This window comes from Scleropages formosus, chromosome 15, assembly GCF_900964775.1.
Source record: "Scleropages formosus chromosome 15, fSclFor1.1, whole genome shotgun sequence".
Classification (NCBI taxonomy): Eukaryota; Metazoa; Chordata; class Actinopteri; order Osteoglossiformes; family Osteoglossidae; genus Scleropages; species Scleropages formosus.
This window is the reverse complement of record NC_041820.1, coordinates 5,300,669-5,321,831: the sequence shown is the minus strand read 5'-3', so window position 1 is coordinate 5,321,831 and position 21,163 is coordinate 5,300,669. Positions and strand designations below refer to the sequence as shown.

General features: G+C 42.6%; 1 protein-coding gene across 1 annotated transcript; it reads left to right on the top strand.

Annotated features, from left to right (window-relative positions):
* Positions 1–3,631: 3,631 nt before the first annotated feature.
* Positions 3,632–6,187, top strand: nkx2.4a (NK2 homeobox 4a). The gene is made up of 3 exons (XM_029258648.1): positions 3,632–4,316; positions 4,731–5,481; positions 5,689–6,187. The coding sequence occupies exons 1-3, from the start codon at positions 3,947–3,949 to the stop codon at positions 5,870–5,872; spliced, it is 1,305 nt and encodes a 434-aa protein (XP_029114481.1). The 5' UTR covers positions 3,632–3,946; the 3' UTR covers positions 5,873–6,187.
* The last annotated feature ends 14,976 nt before the right edge of the window (positions 6,188–21,163 follow it).

Here is a 21,163-nt window from a genome sequence, read left to right as displayed (position 1 = left end):
TTAAACAGGGTATACTCGAACATTGACTTCTTTCATATAACAGCCTCGGAGAGTAATTTTCCATTTTAGATCTATTTTTTTCAATTATTTGAGCATAATTTGCAATCAGACTGAAATGTTTATTCAGTGTGAACTTCAAATCACAGTGGCCTGTCCTGAAAACTGCACTGTGGCAAGTAAATCGGGTCCTGGCGAATTCTAATGTTTTATGATATCCTGCACATGTAATTGAATGGAATAACAGATCTACAGGGGAAGGTGTTTGATATTTAACTTTTTGGCCCCAAACTCCTCACTCACACCGACACTAAAACATCTCCTCGCTTGTCTTATAAGTCAGGACTAAAAACTTGGTCTCTGAAACCAGGTGTATTTTTCACACCCGACAACATAATTGCATTTGACTTTTCTAGTGAAATGTAAATCACTGCATCCACAGTTCAAACCTATAAGATAAAAAACAATAAGAAGAATTTATATAACTTACGTGTTCATCCCTGTTTGCTTGGATTAATCTCCTTATTCGTCCAGCAGAATTAATACAACTAAGTGACTGCGACATATTTTAGTTCCAAGTTTAAAGTGTAATTTAGGCAAGCCGCAGAAATTTCAGACGAACTACACGAAGGATGAAAATGTTTAAAATAGCACCCGAGAGATTTAGAGCAAAGAGAAAAAATTGGAAGAGGACCGACCTTCATCACCCTCCCCATGTCAAACGCATCTGTCGGGTCATTTCCAGCGCGCTGCCCGAGAAGAACCTGCTGTGCGCCTCATCTTTACTTCCTCTGGATATTTACAAATATGTATTTGTCCAGTGAAGAAATAAAACACCCATGAGGACAGTGCTGTCATGCACCTGTCTGACTTTTCTTTAGGCGCCCATGCAGCGTAGCCGGAGGGAGCCGGATTGCCGAGGTCCTCCACGGTCCCCAAGTGACCCGCGCTGCGTGGCCCCTGCGCTCGCGGTCTCCCTGTAAATAATCTGCGGGGCTCGAGACGTCGCGCTCATTTGCATATGTGAAAACAACCCGCGTGCGGCCCCCAAGGTGCCGTGGCTCGAGCTACCTATGGACACCCCCTCGACCCACAACCGTCACCCAGCTCCTAGAAGGAGTCAAACAAGCGTGAGAAGTTTGAGAAGAGCCAACTTGGACTGCTGGAGTGAACTGGGAAAATTCTTATCGCAATGTTCTTCAGTTCTCTGGAAATGTGGTTTAATTTTAGTGCGTTTTGGAGCCTTTGCGAGGGAGCAGGACCAGCGCGCTAACGAGTAGCATGACTGGACCGGTTAAGTCGGATGACCAACCATGACCATGACCAACCAAGGATGATTCATCTCTCACACTGCGGGTTAATGATGAAAGAGGTGAGCGAGATGAACCATCACACACACTATGAGGCTGACAGCCCTGAGTGGTGGACGGTGTGTGTCACCCACTGCGGGTGGAGGGGTGGTGGATGGTGGCGTGGCGGGGGGGGGGGGGGTGGCAGGATGTAAACTGCCAGTCACACCGTGTTTATCTGAACTTTGCTGAAATGTGGTACTTTTAAGCAGCGTGACCGAAGCCTGGCTGCCTAATTACACCTCTAAACAACTGGAAACACACATCCACCCACTCTGTGTGAACACAATCACCAGCGCCGTGGAACCGGAGCGCGCCAGGGAGCGCGCAAACAACACGAGCGCGGCGCGTTATTAATCACAACGAGCGTGCAAGGAGGGGCACGTTTCCTTTAGGTTATGACAATGTTTTCACGTAAGGAGGGCTGCAGAGAGGCAGGGGGTCAGGCCACGGGGATGCTCCCGCAAATCGAACCATTCCCGCGCTTCCTCTGTTTCTGCTGTGTTTTACCAAAGAGCGAAGAGGCTGTTGGCACAAATGTGCTGAAGTATTCCCTCCATGCGCCACGCTGTCCTTCAGCATAATTTCATATCTAATACTCACTTTCGTTGTGTTTTGGACCATGTGCCGGAAGGAGATGCCCCGCACCCGCCTTTAGCCCCGTACGGTACTGCAGTGTTGATACAAGTCAAACATTCGTATTTTCATCTTGGTCAAGAAACAGCCTGAGCTGAACATCAAAAAAACATTCATACACACAGTTCTTTATACATCTGGCGACTAATCATTTGATAAGCCACTGTCAAATAAGAAAATCCACATGTTAATAATAATAATAATAATAATAAAGTGCCGTCATGTTGGAATTGTGAAATGAATGTTTTATTTAAAATTTAATTCATTTGTGAATGCACCTCTTTCTTTATTAATTGATTAAGGAACTATGAAAAACAATTTGATTGGGACAGGGAAGAAAATGAAACCTGAAATATTGAAATATGAAATACTGAAATATTAAATTCGTAAAAAATAATTGCTGAAAACACGCGACATTTTTTGTACATTTCGCAGACAATGAAACAATAAATGTTATACTTGAAGTGTTAAAATAGGAAAGTTACCAAATAACTCAAAAAAGACAACAGGGTTCTGCCTTTCACCTTTAAACAATGTGCTTTCAGATTAAGAACAAGAAAAATAAAAGATACACTTGGATTGCAACTGTGACTATGATTATTAAAAACTTAACAAGAACAGTAGAAGAACACATAAAGTAGTTAGTTTTTATATCAGTGCAGTTTACACTCTCTTTGTTAGACCAGTCACTGGATTTATTAATATACCAGCAGGGTAATATTGAAAGTCACTAATAGACCCGTCATGATGTGTCATGCTCAAGATACATTTATTGATCCATCTTCAGAAACACTTTCCGATCGAGGTGGTCTGTTTTTTCACACATTTGTGGTGAGGATGATGTGATTTTTCTACTGACAGTGGTGGTCAGTCAGCGTTGTACTGGGGGGCTCGGCCTCTTTATAAAGAGACAGGCTGCAGAGGGACCACAGATACCGCACAGCTAGAGTCCAGTTCCCGTGTGCGTATCCGACTGAAAGGTAACCTCATTTTAACACTTCTTAGTGTCAGACGAGGATCATACAGAAGATGGAATATAGACATCTCTGAGGAAGCATAAACATAAGAGAAAAAAATTCAATGAAACTTGATGAAACAAAATGCAGTGGATATTTTCAATAGTCCGCTTCCACTATTATTATTATTATCATTATTATTATTATTATTATTATTATTATTAGTAGTAGTAGTAGTATTATGGCTGCTGGGCTTGACCAGAAAGCACTTACAAGTTAAGATACCTACCCTGATTTATTTATCCTCTCAGGATTGCGTTACCTTGAGCCAATCTGGAAGTGCCACCCCCCCACCACCCCTCCGTCGGAACAAAATGATGCTTAAGACGCATAAATTAGGCAGTTATACAATGAGGGAGAACCTCCATTGTGGCGCTCATGTCTGGTCAAAGTGCTCTCAAAGTTTGCACAAAGTATGGCATCCCCCACTGAAGCGGGGCAACAGTTCGACTGGCCCCCCAGCAAACCCTGCGCTCGGCAGTTATGTAAACCCACAGGTATAAAACGCAAGGCTTTTGCAGATGAGAAAAAAAAAGAGAGAAATGAATTCCATAATAATAATGCCTTTTATTGACGGAATGGAGATGAACAGCTGCTGCGAACGGGGCAGAATTCGGCTAATGCGGCATTTCGTCGTAGTCATCATTCTTGTCCTAATGCGAAACTAACAGCGTTTTCCTCAATTATGTTGGTAAAATGTCAATGACCATTGTTTGCTCGTTTGGGGCGTCGCTCCGCCCACCGTGTTTGTCGTAAACCGGGCGCCTGACTACAATAAACCCGAGATAAGAGCGCCCAGGGCTCGCCTCCTCCTCCAAGGCGATCAATCGGATCTCAGGCGTCCCACAAGCACTCCTCTTACGTCGACAGCCGCCAAGGAGAGCGCCTCGCGCTTCAACGACGCGCTTCGCTCTGCTCCACCAGATCCACCTGCTTTTTTTCCGAACCATGTCGTTGAGCCCCAAGCACACGACGCCTTTCTCCGTCACAGACATCCTGAGCCCCATCGAGGAGACCTACAAGAAGTTCGGAGGCATGGACGGCGCTGGGAACCTCGCCTCCCCGCTCGGACCCTACCGGCAGCCCCAGGTGTCCCAGCCCGGCATGCAGCAGCACTCCATGGGCCACAACGCCGCCGTGGCCACCACGTACCACATGCCCCACGGCGTGTCCCAGTTCTCGCACGGTGCCATGGGGGGATACTGCAACGGGGGCATTGGCAACATGGGAGACCTGCCGTCCTACCAGGAGACCATGCGGAGCAGCGCGGCGGCCACTGGATGGTACGGCGCAAACCCTGATCCGAGATACTCCACAAGTAAGGCTGATGATTTAACTCCCAGTTGCTGCATTAATTAACACTCGTAGATTTATACAAAATATTCTTCTAGTTAATCACGCCGTGGCCGGTTAATAAGGCGCTGGCACGAGGTGGACACATGATGAGCTGCCGCTCTGCGACCGAGGCTCTCCTAGGGAAGAATTGTTGTATCAATTCTTTTAAAGAGTTGAGAAATATCACATGTGAGCGGCATTTTTGTTTAAAACATGGCATTCCCCCACATTTTGCACTGTGCAGTAACGTGCGAGCTCACTCCTTCTGCAACGCACTGGAATAATATTCGTGTAGCTTAGTTTTCAGTGATGCGGATTTTACGCGCTCTGCTCATTATTGAATGCACGTGTATGTATGTATATTTTTAAGTTTCTAGATTCATGGGACCTTCCACAGGTATGAACATGAGCGGCATGGGGACTCTGACGGGGATGGCGGATGCCACCAAGAGCATGCCGCCCCTGCACGCGGCCCCGCGCAGGAAGCGGAGGGTGCTCTTCTCGCAGGCGCAGGTGTACGAGCTCGAGCGGAGATTTAAGCAGCAGAAGTACCTGTCCGCGCCCGAGAGGGAACATCTGGCCAGCATGATTCACCTGACCCCGACCCAGGTCAAGATCTGGTTCCAGAACCACAGGTACAAGATGAAGCGGCAGGCCAAGGACAAGGCGGCGCAGCAGCTGCAGCAGCAGCAGCAGCAGCAGCAGCAGCAGGAGGGCAGCGCGTGCCAGCAGCAGCAGGCGCAGCAACAGGCGCAGCAGTCCCCGCGGCGCGTCGCCGTTCCCGTGCTCGTGAAGGACGGCAAGCCGTGCCAGAACGGCAGCAACACGCCCACGCAGAGCCAGCAGCAACAGCAGCAGCAGCAGCAGCAGCAGGTGCAACAGCAGCATCAGCACCAGCATCAGCATCAGCAACCGCAGCAGCAGCAGCAGAACGGCTCCACTATAGTGATCCCTGCGTCCAGCAACGTGCTGAGCCAACACCAAAATCAACAGGTGAATGCGCTGGTGCAGGCCCAGGACCTGGAGGAGATGTCCCCCAGCCCCCCATCACTGCACAGTCAGATGAGCAGCATGGCGCAGATGGACACTTCGGCTGTAGATTACACCAACAACATGGTCACTTCAAACTTGCTCTATGGCAGAACGTGGTAGGACCAAATCACACCTCACCTTTTTATTCTTATTCCTATTACTACTACTATTATTATTATTATTATTATTATTATTATTATTATTATTATTATTATTATTACTACTACTACTATTTTTTTTATATATATATTGCGCCGAGGACACGATAATGCGACTTGAGCCAAGAGCAAATAAAATGTGTATCATGCTGATGTGTCCCGCAGTGAGGAGGGGGCCCCACGAGGACCGGGTCGGCCACGCTTTTACGCAAAGGCACCGTTTGGGGACCCTTTTGTGGGCATCTCTGAGGTCGAAAGGGTGAAACCGTTTGCGTCGTTCACTTCTGGGACTTCCTTCTTATGTTCATGTAGTAAATGTTGTTACCAGGAATGCTGCTCCACTTTTTGATGACATTGAGGGATGAGGGGGGTGCAGACCAGGCACGGGGGAGCGGGGGGGGGGCGGTGGGTATTACGGTCTCCAACCCTAAAATGGACTAAATCACAAACTCATCGCAGTGTTTACCTAATATTTTATTATATAAGTATTGTAAAATAATTTAGACATGTAGAAAAAAATGAAAGTAGTCATTGCATATTGGACTAATACACGAGACTTGGTTTACATGTATTATAATTGTTACGGAAAATCTTTTTGTTTGTTTGTTTTTGTTTTGTTTGTTCTTTTATTTCTTTTTTTTTTTGTAAGTTAAAAAGAAAAGGAACACGTGACGGCTGCTGTATATGTTTCAAACCAATTGAACGTTAACAATAAATCACTTCAAGTGCAAGCTATTTCTGAGGAATTAATTTTTTTTTTTTTTTTTTTTTTTTTTTGTGAGGATCCGGAGCTGGAGAGCTTTTTTATTATAATAGGACAGGGGACACATTGGGGAGGAACGCAAGGTCGCTGGCGCGCATTGAGCGTCTTTCCCGCTCCGCTGCGCTGCGCTGCGCACGATTGTGCGGCCCGGTAACCAGAAATGAGTAACAAGAGAGGCTGCGGAATCTTGGCTCCCAAATATAATTGCATTAGAGCAGTAATTTTTAACGTGTGTGCACTAATAGAGTCTTGTTTGTGTTTAATGAGAAATACCCAAATGTGTGACCCGTCATGTATGAAGGACACAGCAGATTTATTAATTCATTAAGACGTCGCGTGTTTTTGAAATGTATTTGTAGTAAGAAGAAGGCTCACCGGATTTTTAAGGCACGGCAACACCGAGATGCAACATTTTACTTGCAAATAAAGCAAAAAAATATATATTTTCAATTAAAATGCAGGATAAGTATATGTTCACTTTTGTAATGCGACTTTGAATGTGTGGAACTTAATTTTTAATGGAGCTTCTTTAACGGAGGTTAAAAGAAATTTGTCGCTACATAAACTAAGAGTTTGTCAAATCAAAATGGAAAAGGGAATCAGAAGCAACAGATTGCTATCAGATAGCCAGAGGTTACTCTTACATTATATATGTATATATTCTATGGAATTTGTAATTAGTTATTTTGAACTATTGATTTTTGAATTAATGGAACGTGTTGAAACATATTTAAAGCCAAATTATAGTTAAAATGTTAGCGGAGGAAAATGCATTTACAGTAATGGTACCTTTTATTACTGATTATATCATCGAATATTTTGGAATCCATGGGGGGATATGTTTAACATTATTCTTAATAACTGCCAGTAACTCACATTTGTTGTAATTTGTAATAATCTTGGACACAATTGCCTCAAATGTATATAGAGCCACATTTAAATTGATACATTCTTTCAAACTTCCAGGTACTTTTTAAACATTTATCTCTTTCGCTCCTTTAAAACATTTTTATATTTCGTATTTTTGGAATTTAAAAAAAAAAAAAAATTGTCGGGGTCTGCCACCAGCTATTATTATTTGGTCAGGAATTTGAAGAAATCCAACAAACCTCCCATAAATTATGTCCAGAGATGATTTGTTAAAGCTTATTTTCTGTTGACTTAGTTCCAGGAAAAATAATAAGAGCTACCGCTGGTAAGTCCATACAGAGCAAATTTAATAAGCACTCGGCGCATTTTAAAAACGGTCCATGTGGTGTCAAGTGTAAATTTGATTAAATAAGTACGTACTTCTGAGTTACTTTTTGGTTTTATTCTGTCCTGCATGTAATAGCCTGTTTGCTCCGGTGGATTTCAAAATAAAGCCCACAAATTATGGTATGAACTTAGGTTAATATTTGTTTGCATTTATCTCACCAGACATAATCATAAAATTATTCAGGTGGGACACTGACAAACGGGAAAATAGGCTGAAATGTCACACTATTTTGTTCTCTTATTGTTGTATAACATTATATTTTTATTAAGCATGGTTGTCAAATTGTTTAATAGAGAAATGTTAATATTATACTAGCTTGTGTTTAATTAATAGCACACGTTAACTGCAGGCTAGCCAGGAATTTATAATAAATTACTTTTTTTTTTTTTTTTGTATTTGGTACTAATAGTATTTTTTTTCTCTCTCTCAAAGCTCTTTCCAAAACCGTGGATTTAAACTAGTTAACATTCCAAGTAAAACAGATAAATTCATTCTTAGTTTCTAAAGTAAAAGTGGTTAAATGAGACCAGTATCATGCATAAAGTTTATATCCAAAACTAATGCATTATAAAATAAAAATATTATTATAATACTTAATATCTAAAAATATTTTTAGAAAATTGGAATAAACACTGGAACCATCGCTTTATTTTCAACATAAGGATTCAGCTATTTAATACAACTATATAATCAACTATTTAAAACATATATTCAATGTTAATAACATAATTAAACGGGCGTAATATCCAACCCATGTACCTTTTTTGACATAAATTAGTTTGTTAGTATATTTAAATTAAGTACATCTTTCTTTAGAAGAATTTCTCCTTCCCAGTAAAAGTCATCAAGCTGCCCATTTAAAAGATAATATCCTTTTGTATATTTTTAAGAACTGTGAAAACAGAACTTACTTAAAGTGAACAATTCATGGGTGTTTTTAAAAAGTTTGTGTCTTGTGTCTCTGACTGCTTTAAGGTGCAGTTTCTTTGGTCCTTCACAGGTAGTTCATAAGCGATAATCCTCTGAAAGTTGGGCTTCTAAAGCATCCAGACCATCTGCAGGCGAGCTGAACATTTCAGACGTTTACAGAACACTACAAAATTGCAAGCTTCCAGCATCATTTTTCACATTCATTGACTTTAATGGCAATAAGCATTTACTGCATGCGCTACAATTTAGATGCAGAAGAGCCCATTTAAAAGTGGCTGAAAAATTTGACCCCTCTTTAAGGCAATTTATTAGGAGGGTGGCATAAATTGACAATTGCTGTGGTGCAAACTTCATTCTTTATTTGCACCACTAGAAAACATGGATGTCATTATTTGCTTACTGCTCCTTGTGCAGCTATTAGAAAACGAAAGATCGGTTTAACAATTGGATTTGCTTGGAGAGCGGGAAATGACCATGAGGACTGATGATATTGAGTTTTATATGAAAGCACTGACACCTGATCTTGTGCAATGATGTCAGATACCTGTGCGTCCTTTGACCTCAGATCAAAATTGTATCTGGTAGCATATACTTTCATCATGTCTACATCAAATCATTCACCCTCCATTGACCTCTCGCTCAAAAATCTCCTTGAATACAAACATAGCTTTCCAGATATGATCACAGCTCCTTGTAGGTCCATTGCACATTAGTTCTTTGAGAAATAAAATAAAATTAAACAGAAACAGCTGGAATGTAAGTACGTCAAGTCAACAAAGAGTGTAAATTCCGGTGTTTTTATTTGTTAATTTGCTTCCTTGATTCCTTGACACTTTTTCAACTGAAATCTTTCCCTTATGCCACTAGTAAGACGAAGGTACTGTCGGGCATGATCACCTGCCCCCATCAGCTGCTCTTGGGTGTAGCTGTTAGCATGTTAGAAAGCGCAGTTGTTAGCTGTGGTTATTAGCCACTTTTGCTAGCCACAGTCCTTAGCTAAGGTTGACAGCTGTGGTTATTAGCCATTGCTGATAGTCACTTTTGTTAGCTTCGGTAGCTAGCCACACTTGTTAGACTCTGCTGTCAAAATATAGTTTTAGCTGTTGTTATTTGACACCGTTGGTAGTTCCTTTAGTTTTGTTCTTGTTGTTAGCTACTCGTGTTAGCTAAAGTTGTTAGCTGTGGTTATTCGCCGCTGTTGGATTTCACTTTCTGTTTGCTTCCGTTGTTAGCCCCTGGTGGCGTTAGCTTGCTAAAGGAGCTTCTTCATGGCTGTACTCCCTGTTTCAACTGCAGTCCCAACAGGCAGCCTGAAAAATCAGGGAAAGGTCCCAGGAATCAGGTGGCAACATGACACAACGGGAGTTTAAGGGCAACAAACTCCCCTCCCCTAAGCCAAAACACACACACAAACACACACACACATCTGAGGCATGTTAAATCCATGCGAAGCTGGAACTCAGACCAGATTAACAGCGACAAAAATAATTCTTGAGAGACAGAAAGGTTTCTGAATACCACAGAGAAAATGCTGGAGCTGAAGCAGAAAGACTACCTTCAATAATGCCCCAAATTTCCTGAAGTCTATTCTTTCCAGTTAATTGCAGGTTACAAATGAATTCTTATCGTCAAGCTGGAATGTAGGTTGGGGCCTTGTGTGTATTTTCCCATCCTTTATTCTACTTAATATGTCAGAAGGTCTGATCGGAGAGGAACCTTTTCAAGTTCTATTGATGCAGTTTTCAATTGACCATGGTGACCTAGCAACACACAAGTACTAATTGGCACACACTGACTGACATTGGGTGACACAGTTTTATGGAACCAAAATCCAACCAACTAATTTTCAAAATATTGACATTTTTTTTTTGTCTGACAGTATTTCACAGCACCTTCAGAGCAAAAAGCTATTTTTATTGCTAAGCATTTCCTTTCACAAGCATTGGGGAAAAAAAACAGGAAAAAAATAGGCACAGCAAATTATAACATAATACTGTAGTATTTCTGTGTGTCTTTCTCTTTTTTAAGGCGAATATGAAACAGCAGAACAAAAACTTTCCTTGACATTTAACATATTTAATTGAATTAACCGTAAATATGTTAATCTTTTTCATGTTTTCCACAAGTAAAAGCATAAATGAAATGAAAAATTTATAATCAGACCATTTCATATCTTCTCTACGCAGCGCTAGACCGTTTCAATAGGCCTAGTTATTTACCTGTTAACAGCAAAGGAGTTGACCTCACTAAAACCCCAGATGACGACAGTTCCCAGCGAGCCACAGTTTTCTTTGTCCTTTGACGATTCCACAGGGTCACCCCCAAGATCGGTCCTTGATAGAGATATGCTCATTCTTAACAGGCAACTACCCAAGATTTGAGAAAGGTGCCATGTGCAACCTCCAGCCTCCATGCCCCCACCCCTCTTGTTCACCCCCACCACCAACTACCCCCACTCCCCTCCCTTTTTGTGAAATTCAAGCCAAGGATACTCCTTCAGTCTTGCTCCATGTATAAATGATTAAAAGACTAGCAGTGCTTTTCAATGCAGAGCAGAAGGATGCTTTGGACTGGCAGGGGCTGTATGAGATTTTAATTAGTATAATGTCCTATCATTTCTGAGAATGTGAGAGTAGGGGAAAAAATCCAGTATATCAGTGCTTGTCATCCCGAAATATTAAGTTATCGCTCCGCTCCAGCGCTGATGCGGTGCTGTGGTCCGGAGGAGCCGCTGACTTTCAGGATCAAAGGAGACTCTAGGCCGAGGAAGAGAAAACTTCTGCAAATTCAGTCATTTAAAATGGGAAAAACGGCTGCAAATAATAATCCTCAAGCAGAATGAGAAACGTTTCAAGGGGGTCACGGGACTCGGAAAGCAATTCTCATCCTAACCGACTTCCATGAAATAAATAAGCAGGGGCCAGCCACATTCTAAACATTTCTTTTGGTCCGAAGATAGCTCAGCGCCGCAATGCCAGTAACATACTTCGCAAGGCTTAAACTGTCTAATTCTGTCGCTTGCCATGAATACCATTTTTTAGCAATGTGCGCCTTCGTACAAACCAAAGCTGCTTCGCGAAGTCCATGTTATTGCTCTGGTGCAGGAAAAAATACAAACGGAAGGGGTGGAAGTGTACCATCCCTGATTAGGGAACCATGTCACATCCTTCCCAAGGCCTGCAGTTTCTGAGTGTTGGAGTCCTTAATCCCCCCTCCAAGTTCCTTATGCATTTAATTCCGCTCGGTCATAAGTAGTTAAAGAAACTGTTTTCAGTTGCCACTAATAACTACTGACCTAAAGTGACACAGGCCCACAATAGGTTTGTCAGGCCTGAAAAGTTGAACCAAAAGAAGCTGATTAGTACTTGAAGAGGTTTGAACCAGGAATCAATGGCTGGTTTGTACGGATGCTGCAGTCGCAGTATGGAAATGATAATGGAAGAACACGATTAGTTATGCCTCATTAAGTTCTGCAAACCTCCTTAAGAGAAATTTGTTTAGCCTGCCCAAAATCTAATGAAGATCTGAGGCTCCTCTTTGAAATTGCTTGCTTACTCAAATATAAAGTGCAAAACTGAAAGGAAGCAGGAAAATGTGGACAACTCAAAGTGCAAACCTGGGAGTAGAAATTATCTTTCAAATTAAAAATACACCCTTCCACTTGCCTCAGCAGCTCTTCACGCTGTCGTGCACACCTTTGTTGGAATTAAACTGCAGTTATATATTTTTCGTGCAGTTTTCATTGACAGATGTATATATGCTGTCAATGCAACAGCATGATGGCTAAACCTATATGATGTAGTTCAGGATTTCATAGAGTTTCTGCATTAAAAAACTATAGTGGTAAAGAAAGAAAAAAGAAAAACTTTTAGTTGCACTGTTACATCATGAATAGTAAAAAGTAAAGCAAGTAAAATGAAAAACAACTGTAAAATAGAAGTATTTTAAAATTTTAAAAGTAATAAAAATATTTTTTTATAGACTGTTCTGCTGTTTCCTAAAATATTCCACGTTCCATGTTTAACCTGTCTTCCCTGGATCAGTTTTTTTTTCTTTGCTCATAGCTGTCTATGTAAACCAAACTGATTTACTCACTTTGGAAAAGAAAAAACATAATTACCATACACAAAAAAATCTAGCCAAACAAATGTTACTCAATTACTCAATATTACATTGCCTGAATTGTAATTTCCCGGCAAACAGCAGTCTGCTTTTCTTCAGTGAGCAGAAGAACATCTTACCTGGAAATCAATGTCACTGTAGGACTGAAATAACTGATACACAGTCACACAAATACACACGCTCCGTTGTAGGCATGCATTCATAAGCTGTTGTACAGTGACAGAACTTAACTCAAGCAAAAAACAGTGCGTTGAAATGAATTCAAGCATAAAGCAAAAATGCAGTGGCAGCACATGCAGTACAATTCCCGCACTGTTTTAAATGAGGTTTTATAGCCTCATATGGAGCCTCCTGGATACAGTTTGTAAAGCAGTTCTCTTACCTCCAACAATACTGCTGTACTTACGGGGGAGGTTCTCACAGAAGAAAACCTTGTTCCCTGAATCAGTGAAGAGAAATCCATCAATAACACATTTTCACATTCTCATACTTGCTCAAGCGCCGTGCTCTACATTTTAATTGAGAAGTACGCAGATGTATGCAACATTTTCCTTACCTTTCGCTACCTTTGGATTTACAGCTCGTCTCGTAATTTAACCAAGCAACATTTGCCGTTTCGTGGTGACCAGACCTCAGTACAAGATGAAATTATTCTGAGAAAAGCATTTTCTGGGGGCCAGGGAGAAGGAATCATAGAAATATAAAGACGTGCGGAATAAGAGCGCTGCGGTGAAGACACCCTGAGCTTCGAGGTTCGGCCACAAAGCGGTGAGTGTTTGACGGTGGCAAATTCTGTTCCAGATCCCAGCCCTGCCATGTGCGGCGGCGAGCGGTCGAACGAAATGGCACCGTGGTGAAATATGCTTTGGGGCCACAAAGATCAAACCCTCAATCCACTCCAAACCCATCCACTTACGGAGCACAGCCACCGATGTACGGCTATGGGAACTCGTTGAGGAGGCCAGACCGGGGCTAAAGTTAGTGCCGCGGAGCTTCGCACAGTACAGTGCTGAGCTGAGCTGCTCAAGTCCACACCGGTGTGGAAATAATTAAACACACTGAAATTTTTGGGAAGAAAGGTTATTAAATAAAGCTGAAATTTTCGGCAACATCTCTTGTTTTACAAAGCATCCCTCTGACACGGAACTAGAAGGGGCTTCTCCTGCAGACACATTTGTGAAAATGAAATGAAACAAAATAAAATGAAACGAAATGAAAGAAGTTAAGTCCATGTCACTATACAGATGCTTCAGATCACACAAGGATTTTTGAAAACACAAGTGCGCGGCATTTGTGTTCTCTGTCTAAAAATGAAACGCGCATTCAATGGGCTGCATTGTGAATTGGTGAAGTATTTGGACCCCTCCCTCGGCAGCCTTCACAAAGCTGCACTTTTTAACTAGCAAACAGCTTCTTCCCAATCCGCCGTTGCCAAGGCGATGGCCAGCTGCGAGTCTGGGGCATGTTTGTTTATAGGGGCAGGTTTGGTGAGTGGTTCAAATGAAGGCAGCGCAGGGGCGTTGGAGAGGTGATGGCTTCTACATGTTGGGGGGGTGGCTTGGTTTCCACATCTTGATAATGATAAAACTTTACAATTGAAAACACATTCATGTGGAAATTATACACAGTATGCGTTGAGTTTTGTAACTATGTCTGATTTAATCTTGATATCGATTTACCTGTACGAGGTAAATGATGCTGACATCCTCCCAGTAAACATCACATTAGGATCGAGCCTCAGTGGTGGAAACCAAACCCCGGCACCTTATGGACCCACTTTGGAATTTTCGGGACGTTTCACTTATTGTCAGATTGAAAGGAATAAATGGATACATTGGATTTTCCCTTGAGAGAAATGTAGGCCCATCGATGGGGATTCGAACCGGAGCCACCGGGGCAGCGCGACCGAACTGACACAAGGACAACAGACAAAGAGACTCCGAGCGGGAACCAGATTAACTTCGAGAAAAGATAACGTTTAAAAGAAGCCGTTTCGCACACTAAGCCACGGCGGTACACAGGAGTGTTAGCAAACTCCCTATTTCATAATCTCCTCAGCCAACAGCACGGGGGGGGTTCAATGCCCTAAAGAGAGACCGGGCCAAAAACCAAAGATGGACCACCCACTTTTGTCCCAATTACCGTCTTGGCCCAAGCTGTCACACGGACGTGGTCCTCCACTGAGCCCTAATTAGACGGCTGTTTGTCTCCTTAATAAACCTGCAAACTGTGGTCGATAATCAATAGATTGCAGTCCACGTGACTGAGGACAAACAGGATTACAACAAAATCCCTGGTGTTTGCTCCCACTCGTCTCGGAAGAGGGGTGCAAGACGGCTGCTTCCATAATCTGGTCAACAATTCTCCTGCGCATAAGTTACTACGTAACCAGAACCTGCGTTGTTCACGCATGTTACTCTGGATAAAAGTCATAACATGATGGAAATTAAAGAAAAAAAATGTGTGTATTAATGACAGTAAGTACTAAAGTAAAAAGTTTATGAATTAATGAATGAATGAATGAATGAATGAATGGAACAAAACTTCTTTAATCTCAGAGGACAATTTATGCTCCATGACAGCATATGCTATACAACAGAAAATAGAAGTAATCATACACACATACATACTGTGAAAAAAATTATATATATATATATATATATATATATATATATGCTTATAATATATACAGCATTTACATAGTCTGATTCTTATACAAAATATTTCTAATAGAAAATTGTACATACAAGCTATATTTCACTTTATTCCTTGGATATAAAATTATCCCATGATGAAAAGTTAGATGCAAATGCGTCTATGAACGTAGCGTTTTTAAAGCTCTAATGATGGGCCTTTCAGAGGCGACGGCAATAAGACAGACAATAAGGACATGTTAATTGAACAATTACGGTCGGCTAACAATGGGAACAATGACATGTTTTAGAGACGCCGGCCGTCGTCCTCCACACACAGGCCGCCCTGTTTGTTTGTCCTGATTTGAACAGCTGCCGGGAGACACGATGCCGTGGAAGTGCTGGACAGCGGGCTTTGACTCTGCTCGGCGGGGGTTGGCGTTCCCCTCAAAAGGGAAAGTTAACTCGGTTTAAAATGCTCTCAGTGATCCGTCACACCTAATCAAAGCATCCCGGGGAAGCTTTTGTGCAGGATGGGAACGCGGCAGGCTGCCGCACCCAGGGCCGGCTGCCCCATCAGCCCATTTGCCCTGCCGAGACCACGGCAGCCCGTGTAGAAGGGTATCGCCCTAACCCTCCTCATTTTCCTGCTGCGACTGATGCAAGTACACAACTGTCCACCGCGGTAAAAAGACACTTTAACAAATATTATTGCTATGATCTTCACCAGACATTCCCTCCGTAAATAAGTGGCTGATTTCAGTGTCTAAGTTATTTCCACTAGAAAAATTGACATTGGACCTGCATCATAATTCTAACTGTAATGCTAATTCTTAATTAATGAATGTAATTCTAATTCAAATTTAGACACCTTTTTGGAACTTCTAAGACGATGCTACCTGACCACCCCTGTTATATTCTAACTCTTGTCTGTTCACATGTATCAATGTGTGTTTGTATTTTCTCAGTATATCGATTCTGTCTCTGTGTTGCTGAGACCCAGTTCTGTTCCGCTGTTAATTAAAGAAAATAAAAAAAGACATAACGCACTTCGACACCAGGTTTGCAACCATTCCAGTATATAGGAAAAAGTCACACAGATGGAAAAAAAGTGCAATAAATACATCCAGCGGGATCACAATGGCTTCACCCTGTGTACACAAACAGGTTACTCTTGACAAATGACCCATGGTTTACCAGTAAACCGTAAAATTTAATGGGGAACCGACTGGACAGAAATTGGAGGTTAATTAAATTATTTTCCGATTTGAGCTTTATGTATTTTCTGTACTGAGACTGTTCGTGCCCACTGCCGCTGAATTATTGTAATAACACTGAAATGTGGCTCATTTACTAGGGGAGTGTGTGAGCTGTATGAATATACAGTATATACTGTGCGGTGTATGTGTGTGTCGGGGGGGGGGGGGGTGCTGCGGCGCAAGGGGCTTGGCCGGGTCCTGCTCTCTGGTGGGTCTGGGGTTCAAGCCCCGCTTGGGGTGCCTTGTGGCGGACTGGCGTCCCATCCTGGGTGTGTCCCCTCCCCCCTCCAGCCCTACACCCTGTGTTGCCGGGTTAGGCTCCGGTTTGCCGCGACCCTGCTCAGGATAAGTGGCTTCAGACAATGTGTGTGTGTGTGTGTGTGTGTGTGTGTGTGTACTGTATGTAATGTGGAGTACTGAGAACAGAAATCAGGCAAAAACAAGCATTCGAATTTCTCAGGCAGGTTTTTTACACATCAATTTGTCCACATTGAAAACAATAGCTGCCTTTTCACCTACACCTTTTCATATAAATGTCCTACTTTATGGCTTCCTAAGTTGCCGTTATTTATTATAACCAGTCTGGTGTTAATTGCCTATGCACAAACACTCACAAATTGGAGGGAATTATAAAGACACAGCTTTGTTGCACAAATTAATCTGAAGTGATCATTCACATAAGAACCTGTACTTTGTAACAAAAGCGCGCTTTATAAATAATAATGACAACCTGCCACGAATGGGAAAATGATGGGAAAAAAATCTGTTTTTCAAGAATTATTATTTCAGGACGCAAGTTCCTTCTCTAAACCGTGGCGGAAACTAAATTGCATCGTTGACTAAATATTGTTGAAGACCCAAAAGGAAGCACTTTCAAGTGTGTTTTATTTTCTCTATTTTCTAAACATTTTGATAAAGAGGTTTCGGTTCCAGATGTCTGGGAAAAAGCGACACGTTTCTCGTTCGACGTCTCGTTGCAGGATGTTTCCGTGCCTCCAATCACACGTAGATGGTTTATGTTAATTCTGTTCTCGAGCGCCTAAACAAGGCGTCTGACATTGGCTCCGCAAAGGGGAGACACTACTTAGGCAGTGGGAAATTTTGACAAATTAGCTTGCCGGAATTCACAATGCGTCTGAATTTTTATCCAAGTGCTGAGCTGCAGAAAATGAATAAGGTAATTACTGTACTTTCCAGGACTATGAGGCCATAAATTAAAATCTCCTAGAACTTCTCAAGTGACAACTCATCTAATCAGGAGGACAATCATGGAGAATCCTTGCTGTTTACTGATTGCACTAATCAAAAATAGCTTCTTCAAACACAGCTAATGGGTGAGTTTACCCACAGAGGTGAACTGTGCGTGCGGGGAAGGCCCCGCACTGATTTGCGGAAACCAAATATCCCATTTGCATCGAGTGCCACCAGAATGCACTTGACTCCCACAAGTTATCAGCAACCAGACAATTATTCATCAGCTGCAAATTGGCACATCAAAGTCAAATCAGAGAATTACCGTCGGAAACATCCGAAGGCGCGAAGGAGGGGCGAAAGGTAGCCTTTGATTGACCGCAATGTCCTTCCAGGGTGGTCCGACCGCATTTCCATTCTCGACACCTTGTGCAAAGGCCCTCTGACCGGCGGCTAAGTGTTTAATCCAGGTAAAGGGTGGTGCAATTCAAACTCTCAAATAGTTGGTGGGGGGGAAACTCATCATTTCTATTTCAGTAGTTGTGAGGTCGTTGAGAGTCCTGCTGGGACACTGAGTAAGACAGAGGACAAGTTTGGGTGGCGCAGCTGTGCAGGACTAGCTGGGTGGCACGAGAAGGTGTGGGTTCGATCCCTGCTCGGTCCATGTGGAGTTTGCACGTTTTGTCCGTGTCGGTTTCTCCTGGATCCTCGTTTCCTCCCACAGTCCAAAGACTGGCTCTTCTGGTGGATCGGTGACTAATACTGCCCAGTGCGAGAGTGACGGACAGGGCGTGTTCCACTGATGTATGGATGAGTGACTCGTTGTAAGTAGCGTATCCAGCGGTGTAAGTCACCTTGGGTGCATAAGGTGTGAGCTGATAACACTACACAGTGTTCACAATGGGATTTGGGAATACATGGGAATTGCTGGAGGCATTTTCAGTAACTGTTAGACCCTTACCCCAGGAACCACAGAGCAGGGGTGAGGAGGGTACACTTTTGATAGGGTGCCAACCCAGTACAAGCATTCGCAAACATACACAGGCTAACTGGAGTTTACGGTCATTGTTGTCATGACGACAGCCTGATTTCTTGAATTTGGGAGGAACTCCTCACAAAGACTAACGGCACTGGCCGAACCAACAGCCCCGTCGTCGCACATTCATTGAGCGTGGCCAGCAAGACCAGTTTGAGTGAAAACAGAACTGCTGTTCTTTGCTCCTGTTTCTCACATCTGTGAGTGAACTGCTGATCCTCCACCCAGCAACGAAACACAGATACCCGCACGTGAAAAGCCGCAGCCCTTTACCAGCCCGACGTCAACTAAGTTCAAAGTCAAAATGACTGTTTTTGCAGAAAATGACTGTACACAACAGATATGTTTGGCGCATGGGGTCACACGTATTTTTAACGTGTTTAGTCAAGTAGATAAAGGACATCTTTATCTAAGAGGGAAAACAAAGGGTGTTACATTGGAACATTTTTTTCATGATCAAGAAGTGAAAGTGCAACTTAGAGGAGCAAAGGTGAAATATGGCGGCAGGTGGGAGGGAGGCAGGGGGGTATTCCACCCAGTGTTCAACCTCTAGCGTATTCCCTCCAAAATGTGTCTATAATTCCACTGTGTAGTATTGCACCTCAGAAGCTGAGAGTCCCTTGCTTAGGAGATGTACAAGAATCAAGGGGAAAAAGTCAGGATTTACTTCATCATCACCGCATTTAAACAAAAATGCGGTGATGATGATGAAGTAAATCCTGACTCTTACTCTGCTCATTGGATCTTACTGAAAGTAAAAGTACAGGCGAGGTAACAGATAGCAGAACGGTTAACGCTGTTCCCTTTGGCTCAAAAAGTTGTTGGTACAAACCTCACCTGCACCTGTAGTACCATTGAACAAAGTACTTACCCTAAATTGCTCTAGTGAAATTACCCAGCTGTATAAATGGGTAAATACTTCTAGATAGATTGATGTTGCTTTGGAGAAAAACATCAAATAAATGTGTACATCTGAATGATGCACTAAGTCTGAGAAACTTTCTGAAGTCTAACACCTTGGTACTATTCCGCTCAACTGTCAGTAAGAGCACAAGCTTGTTGTGTCTTTCATACAGATTTAGAATCTAAGAAATTATCCCCCTAATAAATGTCTTTTCTCCTTCTATTACGGGGTGGGAAATCTCAGTTTATGGAGTCGCTGTAATTTGGAGAAATTAAACCGCAGGCAAATTTAAAAGGTGGTTATTAAAAATAAGATGTGCGTATCTGTACCCTCATCAAAGCCTGTTATGGCTAAGGATGAAATATCGGCGCTATAAATCCCATACTAGCAGTTACTCTGTCTTCCATGGAACAGGGGTTACATCCTTAACCTGAAGTTTAGAATTTCAAGTACCGAAGTCTGTCTATTTAGAACCCTTAATTAATCTAATTTGCAACCACTGGCGCTTTAACGCTATTGAGCTGCAGCTGTAAGGGGTTAGTCCTGATCAACAAGGTGGACGGCAAAGCTATTCTTTCCCATCAGGCCACAAAAGGGGGGAGACAGGGAGATGTGACCGCTGGGGGCTGGGTTTAAACACCTCCATATATAGTGCTGATTGAAAGTCTGTCCTTTAGTTTTACCACGAAATGGTTATTTAGTGCGAATCAGTGTTTCCCATGTGACATAATAGGTGTGTAATGACCAATTCCATATGCTGCTTTAGAGGAAATTGTGTGTGAGTAGAAACACACAAGCAGTGCAGGCGCAAAAAGAAGCGAAGCCCGAGTCGCATTGGCTGAACCAAGTAGGTATGTAGAATCAGGGGAGTAAATCATAATCATTTAATCATTTTATAAGTTTCTTTTAGAATTTAACATAGAGATTTTGAAAGTTTGTTTGAATATTTCATACAAGAATAATGACCTTCCTTACAGGGTTCACACACTTTCAAGCAGCACCGTATGGACGAAAGAATTTAGAAACAAGAAGTGCACGTTTACTCGAACCAAGGCCTCTGATTCCTCGCCTGACTGGAATTAATCTCCATTGTGCAGAAAACCGGACCCCCAGGCGCCAGCGCGGTAACCTTGTGGTTCGGCTCTGCCTTTTTGCGTTCCTTCCCGGCCCTTCAAATGTCAGATGAACATGTCATATTTCGACACCCGCGTTCAACTTCAGTTTATGAACAACACAGAAGTGTACGCAGTAAGAATTTTTTCCCGTCTCGTCTCGAAATCATCCTGATGTCTGCCTAGAATTTAAAATCCATCGTTTGTAAATTAACAACATGATTGTACGCTGTCCCACCGAAGTATGAGGCAGAGATGAGAAGTCCATTTTCGAAAGCAGTAACACCGGTTCTGTTCGAAAAGGTCCTGGTGACGTTGAGCACGGCCAGCGGAACCGGGTTTGCGTTAAATACCTAAAACAGCAAAGAGATGACTCAAACGGACGATTCCTTTGGAAATATACATGCATAATTCGGAACTTTATAGCAACGC

What these genes read in the sequence shown, in the direction of transcription:
- nkx2.4a (XM_029258648.1), top strand. Translation starts at nt 3,947, where the DNA reads ATGTCGTTGAGCCCCAAGCACACGACGCCTTTCTCCGTCACAGACATC. An exon ending in TGATCCGAGATACTCCACAA is followed by an intron (nt 4,317 to 4,730) that starts GTAAGGCTGATG and finishes GACCTTCCACAG; the next exon opens with GTATGAACATGAGCGGCATG. An exon ending in TTGCTCTATGGCAGAACGTG is followed by an intron (nt 5,482 to 5,688) that starts GTAGGACCAAAT and finishes TGTGTCCCGCAG; the next exon opens with TGAGGAGGGGGCCCCACGAG.